The sequence below is a fragment of the Pundamilia nyererei genome, unplaced genomic scaffold (genome assembly GCF_000239375.1).
Source record: "Pundamilia nyererei isolate P.nyererei 1_Seehausen unplaced genomic scaffold, PunNye1.0 scaffold00172, whole genome shotgun sequence".
Taxonomy (NCBI): domain Eukaryota; kingdom Metazoa; phylum Chordata; class Actinopteri; order Cichliformes; family Cichlidae; genus Pundamilia; species Pundamilia nyererei.
This window is the reverse complement of record NW_005187573.1, coordinates 1,152,700-1,161,540: the sequence shown is the minus strand read 5'-3', so window position 1 is coordinate 1,161,540 and position 8,841 is coordinate 1,152,700. Positions and strand designations below refer to the sequence as shown.

General features: G+C 39.4%; 1 protein-coding gene across 1 annotated transcript in view; it reads left to right on the top strand.

Moving 5' to 3' along the window:
* The first annotated feature begins 464 nt into the window (after positions 1-464).
* cds2 (CDP-diacylglycerol synthase (phosphatidate cytidylyltransferase) 2) overlaps positions 465-8,841 on the top strand; it is a 17,670-nt gene continuing 9,293 nt past the window's right edge. The window contains exons 1-4 of the mRNA XM_005746114.1: positions 465-670; positions 6,595-6,737; positions 7,731-7,827; positions 8,553-8,650. Of these exons, the coding sequence (XP_005746171.1) occupies positions 599-670; positions 6,595-6,737; positions 7,731-7,827; positions 8,553-8,650 (410 nt within the window). The 5' untranslated portion in view covers positions 465-598. The remainder of the gene's footprint in view (positions 671-6,594; positions 6,738-7,730; positions 7,828-8,552; positions 8,651-8,841) is intronic.

Sequence of the window (8,841 nt, the reverse complement as noted above, 5' to 3'; positions counted from 1 at the left end):
TTTTTTACAAACTGAGGTGAAAAGGGAAATTGGAATTTAGAAGAAACAAATAGCCACATTTAGTATCAGCTTATCATGGATTCATATTGCAGTCGTACAATATGCAATACCGGTATATACACTACATATTTGGGCAACATGAAACAACATGAAACTTCCGGATAAATCAAGTTAATAAAGCCTGGAGGTTTACCAGTTCATGTTGAGAGACGTTTCAAGTATTTCCTATAATCTTATTGTTAATATTTTTTAAAGACTGTCAGTAAAGACGAAAGAAACATAAAGAATAATAAATGGTCAGTTTCTTGAAGCAATCCCGAAAGAGTTACATGTTGCATGAATTGTAATATTAATATTAACATTAATATTTATTCTAAAATAAGATTATTTAATGTCATGTTAGCATTATGTTGGGTAGTCAATATGGAGTTTTATTTTGAAAACAGGAAGTGAATGATCGTGAATTGGGTGGAAAGTGTTGTTTGCAGAAATTTAGCTAGGAGCTTAGCAGAGGAGGTGTCAGTCTCCAAAAAACAAAGAGGTTGTTTGTGGGAGCCGCAGGACCTTCGCTGTTGTCGTCAGGTCACGACCCGCTAAGATGGCAGAGCTGAGGCACCGTGGACCCAAAGACAGCGACCCTACGTTTCAGCAGCAGCCGTCAGAGGACAAGGTAACGTTAGCTTGGACTCAGTCCTGCCATTTAGCGGTCCTGACGCTAACTAGCCACCGAGCGATTTGAAATTCCCGTTACACTGTGACTGGTGTGACTAAGAAAGGTCATGTTAGAATGAATAATAAGGCATGTTTAAGTTTTACAAGGCTGTCGTCAATTTACTCTTATAACCACATCTTACAACGTAAAAGCTGTTAAAAGCATCTGAAAGACGCTATACAAACCATCCGCCAAACTACTCAAATTTTAAACTTGATTGGCTGGTGGTACACACCGTCTTCCTGTGTGTTCGTCCGCTGCGAAAACAACAGCAAACCAAATGCAAAAGTTAAAATTTCATCGATTCTGGAGCTGCCCTTTTCACCTACGTTATGCCGATGTGTATAGCAGCTGGTCTTGTCCAACAAAAACCCTTTAAATACATTTGAAGACGCTTTTTCTTGAATGCTAAGCAGTCTACCAGAAAATCCCAAAATAATAAACTTAGATTTGTAAGGCGTGCTGCAAGCTAGCCACATACGCCGTTGCACACAGAGGTAAATAAGCGATGAAGGTCTCCATGTTGGCCCTTTATGAGCTAGCACCGATGCTAAATGTTCAGCAGCAGCGTTAAGCTAAACGTGTTATTTTGTTTGTGTATTTATTTATTTATATTTGTAAATTTTGGTTTGATATGACCGATAGCGATGATGTTCGCGCGCCCTGGTAGGCTAAAGTGTTTAGTAGCTGTAGTTACATTAACAACCACTGCTTCGCGTCGTAGACTGATGGGTAGCACGATATTATAATTAATCTCTCTTAACAAACTGTTATTAAGCTGTTTCAGTCAGAGTGAGGGGAAATAAAAGCAACATTTATGAGTTCAACATGGACGATGCGTGGCATTGAATGAAGAAAGGGGCGTGGTGATAGACGTGTGGATATCTAGGACGAGATAATTACAGAAAATTGGAGAGTAGCTGAAAGCAGTTGGAGAAAGTAGTGGAAGCATTAGTGACATCCTCACAGCGAGCCACACAGGCTAATGTAATTTTCCAGGGAAGCGCACTGTGACTGGTTTAACGTGTTCTTTATTATTTACTTTTTTGCCATGACTTGTTTAAGAGCAGCCTACCTCATGACCTTGAGCTTGCAGTTGTGCAATCAGGTGAATAATTTGTATTATTTTCGATAATAATAATAATAATGCTACAATTCTGATACAAAAGTATCCATTTTATGTCCACTTCTGCTGAAATAAAAGAAATTGACACTGACAATACAGAATACCCAACCAGATTATTTGCAGTTAACTATTTATCAGTAGTTTGCCTGAGCAGAACCAGGGTTTATTTGAAAAAGTCTAGCTTGGTGGAGGCGCACATGTGGACAAACCTTTGTAACTCTGTGTAATATCACGCAATTTACTAAAGAAAAAGTTGCTCTAAAGACAGTTATATTAGCTGATGAAATTACTTTTGTTGAGGTAGTTTTATGGTGGATTGCATAATTTGAAATATAGTGAAATTCAGTTCACAAGCGCATGAATGCTTCAGTCTTTGATTAGGTTACATAACCTCATGGTATAGCTGCAGTGTCTTGATGACGTCAGTAGAGTTAAACTGTTTGATCACAGTTGTCTACTTTGGCTACTTTCCAGCATGGTGAAGCTAGATCACAAGCCTGCACTTTTGTATCTGCCTCCCTGTGAAGGAATCGCTTTCCTCTTTGCACGAAAACCATAAGATCCAAATAAAAATGGCCTTTTATGGCTGACAGAAGCAGCCTTTTCTAATCAGTTAGAGATTAAAGAAAAAACAAACCCAGATGTGCAAGACAGCATAAAAGGGAAGAAGTGTTTATGTGAAAGGAGCGTCTATTTTTAACTCAAGCATCCTGAATGACGGATATTGTCTCCATAGAAACCAGGAAAAGGAGAATGGGCCTGTGTGTATGTGGATTCTTGTGTGTGCTTCTGCATTCGTCTCCTGGGTTTTGACTTCTGGGTGGCAGTGCACACTAGTGACTGTTTCATATAATTTGAAGGGAACTTAATTAAAATTTCTAAGTCTTATAAAACATACAATGTTTTTTAATATATATTTGGCTGACTTGTAACAAACATGATGCAGCCAATCAGGGAATCACTATTTTGTTCACAACATTAACAGAAACATGCGATCCTCAACCTCTGGATTAAATCTCTCTTAAAAAGCTTGCAAACTTAACAGAGCAGCGTTTTGTTATTAGAACCTTTTCTACTTTAAGTTCTTGCTCACAGGAACTGTTTATCTTGAATCAAGTTTTTAGTGTTAATATGTTGGTTTACCAAACTCAGATACAGAGACCTTGGCCTGGGGCGTGGGCAGATGGAGAATATCAAATTAGAGGAGCACTGGTGTGATATTAGTGTAAAAAGCTCAAATAAGTCGTTCTTGCTCTCTAACTTGTGTGTCTGTGTGTCTTCAGTGTTACTTATAAGTATTTATTGCATCTAATAACCTGTTACAACCAACTCCATTAATATTATTTGACTTCATTTGTCTCCTGGATGCTCCACTGCTACTGTAACTTGTATGAGGAGCAGTAAAATGAGGTGCACTTAGACTGAGATGAGGAAAGGAGAAACTGTTATGACTTTAAATATCACACAGTGCTGAAGTTAGACTAGAGAAGATACATTTGCTGAATACATTTTTAATACTTTTTATTTTGGTCCTGTTTTCATTTATCATTTAACTGATCATTCAGATTTAGTCAATTTATATTCTAAGATATTTATTTGCTGCATTTTCTTTTATAAAGTTACCAAATCCGTGTTTTGAGCCTGATATTGTTCATGTCTCGTCCTCACTGTTTTGGCAGACTTTACGCTAAGGTATCTATATCTTGTCTGTGTGGCTAAGTAAATGTAGAACAAAGTGAAACTGAATTAAATAGAACATCTCACCAACATGTAACCAAACGTCTCATCATGCTAGTTCATATTGGACTGATATCAATATTTGAGTGATGCATGCCTAACAAGAAGTATTATTATGTATTAAAGCCGGAGCCCGACTAATATAATATTTGGTGATGTAAACGTCCAGTATACGGGCAGATTTTTTTTTTTAAAGACACATTGTTATTTGTTTGTTTTTAATCTAATGAATATCCAGCTGTAGTATGGATTATTTGCCAAATTGTGAATGTGAGACCAAGTGGGCGTCACAAAACCACGTCAGCCATCTGCTGGGTGAATCTGATGTGTCAACTCCAAGCCTTATTTGGTCACCAGCAGCAGAGAGGGCAGCAGGGGATGAATGAGAAGTGAAAGAACAAACTGCCTTAAAAAACCCTCTCTATTATTGGCACAGGAGCTCCAACCATCCATATTTTTTCAGCATTGCCGCTATGGGGGGATAAAGATCAGTCAGTGTTGTAGGCAGGCCTTCATTAGCAAACAGATGGTTTTGAGAAATCAACAATATGGATGGAGATGATTTGGAGCAGTGTTTAGCCTCCCACACACGACTGTACACTGACAGTCCATTAATCATAATATGTTCATCTCAGATGAAGCCGGTGCTTTTTTTTCCCTGCTTTTTTCCACACAGACGCACCCTGAGCAAAATTTGTTGTTCGCTCTAAACCACTTCTCAGAAAACATTGCTCTGTTGCTTTGTATTTCTCCTCTTGCACAATAACTCACTAACGGACATTTAGTATCCATCCATCAATCTCTCTCGGGAAAGAAAGGGGATTACACTTCTGCGGTGTGTGTGTGCGCTACAGCGAGAAACGGTAACATCTGCAGCACAAAGTTTGTTGCAGAAGTTTGAGTGAGAAAAAGAAGAGTATGTTTATAGTGGTAGCTACTGCAGACGAGAGAGAGTCTAATGGACCCAGACCAGAAAGCTAGTTACCAGCCACGAGCCAAACTATTGTTTATATTATTCTATTTTATTCTATTGTATATAGTATTTTATTTTATTGCATTCCAGTGTTTTCTAATTTCTGCTACATAACTTTGCACTTTTGCTGTAACGAAACACATTTCCCACCTGTGGGACTAATAAATCTTATCTTATCTTATCTTATCTTATCTCGGAACACTAAGCATTAGCCAGAGGTATCTGTACATCGGAGCCGGGGGATCTGGTGCTAAATCTGCCATTCTGATACTTACGTGAACATACAAAAAGTATGCTTTCGATATGGAGGGAAATATGTCTCAAAGTGTTGCAAATGTGTTACAAGCAATGATTTGTACATATTTGTTTCACACTGGGACTGAAACGCAGCTTACATTTGCGGATCTGTGTGAAGCTGACAGCTTTAAATTAGTCTCAAAACTCCATGTGGGCATGCAATGTCATCTGCGCGTATCCCACATGTATTTAAGGATTTGCGAACGAGCGAGAGACACGATACATGTAGTTTTGGACACTTGATGCAATTTTACTTTATGCTCAGGGCTGGATGGTTGATTTCTGCCTGCGGCTTGATGAGAAAACAAGATGACAGCACACTGAAGTGGACTGAAGTCATAATTGCATACAAATAGTTTTCATGATTATTTGAAAGTGGGACTCAAATAGACCTGCAAAATGATGTTTTATTTGAAAGTAAGCCTGCACACGTCGGAGCTGTTTTCTCCTCTCTTCTCGTTTGTTAAACGGATCTTAAAAAGTAAAACAGGTCTTATTATAAAGACTTCTTAATATTCTTGCATTAAGTATGTAATAGTAAGCATTATGGTAAATGGCCTGTATTTGTATAGCGCTTTTCTAGTCCCTAAGGACCCCAAAGCGCTTTACACAACCTGTCATCCACCCATTCACACACACATTGGTGATGGCAAGCTACAATGTAGCCACAGCCACCCTGGGGCGCACTGACAGAGGCGAGGCTGCCGGACACTGGCGCCACCGGGCCCTCTGACCACCACCAGTAGGCAACGGGTGAAGTGTCTTGCCCAAGGACACAACGACTGAGACTGTCCAAGCCGGGGCTCGAACCGGCAACCTTCCGATTACAAGGCGAACTCCCAACTCTTGAGCCACGATCGCCACGATCGCCAAAATATTACAGATGCCAGCAGCCAACAAACATCTCACCTATTCAGTTTTTTTAAAGTTTTTTTTATCCTCTCCATATTCCATCCGTCCATTTGTTACACACCCACTATCACCACAGACACACACACACACACATGCGGCTCTTTTTCTCCTAAAGCAGTAGCCTAGCATCACTGTTTTTGTTTTTAAATTGTTTATTTTTGATAGTTTTATAATACATTGGTGCTGTGTGAAGATGGAAAATATTACAGATGCCAGCAGCCAACAAACATCTCACCTATTCAGTTTTTTTTTAGTTTTATTTATTTTTTTTTTTATTTTTTTACTGAAACTGTTGGAGAAGAACCACTTCACTGTTATTTTGAAATTGTGTGGTGTTTTCACAACCACCACCTCACCTCAACCTGAATAACTGGCAGAACTGAAAACATCTGTGCAGGTTGACACGCTGTTAGTTCTAACCAGCCTGGTTTTCATGCAGTAATGGTAATAAAGTGTTTGTGGGGTGGGGAGTTTTTAGAGTTGCATATGTTACCATTTTGGGTAAAGGTGGTGTTGTTTTTTTTTTTTTTGGTCACATGTGTCACAAATGTGTCATATGAGTGTTGGGCAAAAAGTACCAAGAGATTACTTACCCAGGTATTTTATCGCGTGACCACAGCACCAGCTCATTGCTCCTGTAAATATGTAAAAAAACAGACATGCATCATATTCCTGGATAGCTCAGAGAGAAAGGTAAACTCTCCTAAGTTCATCCGTGATCTATGATTAAACAGCACATATCTAAATGTTCTGTTATGGTTATATTAGAATAGTTGTTTTCCTTCCCTTTCAGAGCCAAATCTTCCATTTTTTTTCTCTGTTTTTGTCTGTTTGCAGGGTTCGGACAATGAACTGAAGGCAGAAAAAGAGGGGGTGTCAGACAGTGAGTCCAAAGTGGACTCTGGTGTCCCAGAGGTGCCGGTCCCTCCTGACGACACGCCTGAGGTTTTAAATAAGGCGCTGTCTGGACTCTCTTCAAGGTATGCCTGAGTATCAAAGGAAATATAAACTGCAAGCTGTTTGCAGTGTGTTTTAAAGCTATGAACGTAAAGATGCGTCCTCTTCCTAGGGCCGGAACACGCTCGGTCTTGTTTATTGATATTGAACACCCCCATTGTCTGTGTACTGTGAGTTGCTATGCGCTCATTTTAAACCCACCCACCTAAACAAGAACCCCGTGTTTTTTCTGGACTGCATGTAAGGCTACGTCCACACGTACACGGGTATTTTTGAAAATGGAGATTTTCCGTTTTTTTTTTTTTTTTTTTTAAATCCCGTCCAGGCTGCTAGGAACATGCCAAAGCAACAGTTAGCGATATATTTCTATCCGTGTAGAAATGTTGGCCAATCAAAAGTCTAGAAGCCTGGGTGGGAAAGAGTAAACAAAGATGGCGCATAGAACTCAGTTCTGCTTCTATGTGTGGAGGGACAGTAACTGTGTTGTATATGTAAGCATTTAAACACTGCAGAGAGTAAAGTTAACAGTATTGTCTAAGTCCGCTATTGTAGAAATCCATTTCACCGAAACGATAACGTGTGACGTGAAAAAGGCGCACACCTTTGACGCTGCGTTTTCTCTGTTTTCCTCGTCCACACGTAAATGCAACAACGGAGTTTTTGAAAATCTCCACCCTGGCAGGAGTTTTTAAAAATCTCTGTTTTCAGTGACCGAAAACGCCGTTTACGTGTGGACGAAAGGTGCAAACGCATAGAAAAATCTGCGTTTTCAAAAATACCCGGGTACGTGTGGATGCCAAGCCGCGTTGCCACTGTGGAGGTGTCATGATTCATACAAAGGAATTCCTCGTCACATATTTGAATGATTTTGGCCTTTTTGATAACATAATATAAGTAAAAGTTTTGGCCCAGGCTCTTTCAGTTGTGCTTACGTTTAAAATACAACTCGCTTGTTGCTTTTTTAATTTTTTTGTATTGTCATTTTGCCAGTGTCATTGTTTATGTCTTTTCTTCAGATGGAAGAACTGGTGGGTGCGAGGCATCCTAACACTAGCCATGATCTCCTTCTTCTTCTTCATCATCTACTTGGGCCCCATGGTGCTTATGATGATTGTGAGTACAAACTACTGATTTGTCCTGCTTGACTTGACTTGTCATTCCACTTTTAGAGCCATCGTTTGTGATTTGAGACAAATTAAGCTTTTTGATACAAAATTATTTCAGTTAAGATGAATTGTGTTACGAATCAGACTTTTTCTCACTGATTATATATAGAAGACGTGTTAATGTTCAGAGCTACTCTAAGCAGCGCAGTCAGTTTATTTTTTAAAGCAAATTAAAATCATAGTATTGTGGATTAAAGAGGATCCAGTTTCTCTAATCATTTGCAGGGTAGTTGGCTCCGTCATCAGGGAATACCCTGAAAATAGGCCTGTCAGCCATTTTGTGTCAGTAGGACACCATACTGTGTCACACACACAGAAACACACACTGAGTTGTGCTCAGGGTTTTTCCTGCACAGAGGAGTATTTGGTGTCCTGCAAAAAGGTTTAACAGAGCCAGTGGAGAATCAGCAGTGTTGTAATAATGATCTTTATTAACTAGTTTTGTTTATTGTGGTCTTATTTACACAAGTGTGATCCACAGTGTTGCTCATCAATACATTCAGACTATTGGACTGTGGAATATTCATCCATTTCTGTCAGATAAAGTAACCGGTATCTTCTACTGTACTTTGACTGATCTTGCCATGTTTTCTGTCACCCCAAAAGCCCGTTCTGGTTTGTCCTATCAATATTTTGCCTTTGTGCTGCTGACACAGTGTTTTATCTACGCAGGTCCTCTGTGTCCAGATAAAATGCTTCCAGGAAATCATTACCATTGGTTACAGTGTGTACCACTCCTACGACCTGCCGTGGTTCAGGACATTGAGCTGGTGAGGACACAGACACACACAGTGTTCACTTGGCAAGACAAAGAATGGGATATTAAAAGCAAATGTCCATGTTGGCTTCTTTCTTATTGTATTGTCTCATGTTTTTACTTTGTTACAGATGTCCTGAGGTTTGTTATCAACCCATTTTAAATTAGCAGTATCTTAAAGATTATACAGTGGGGCAAAAAAGT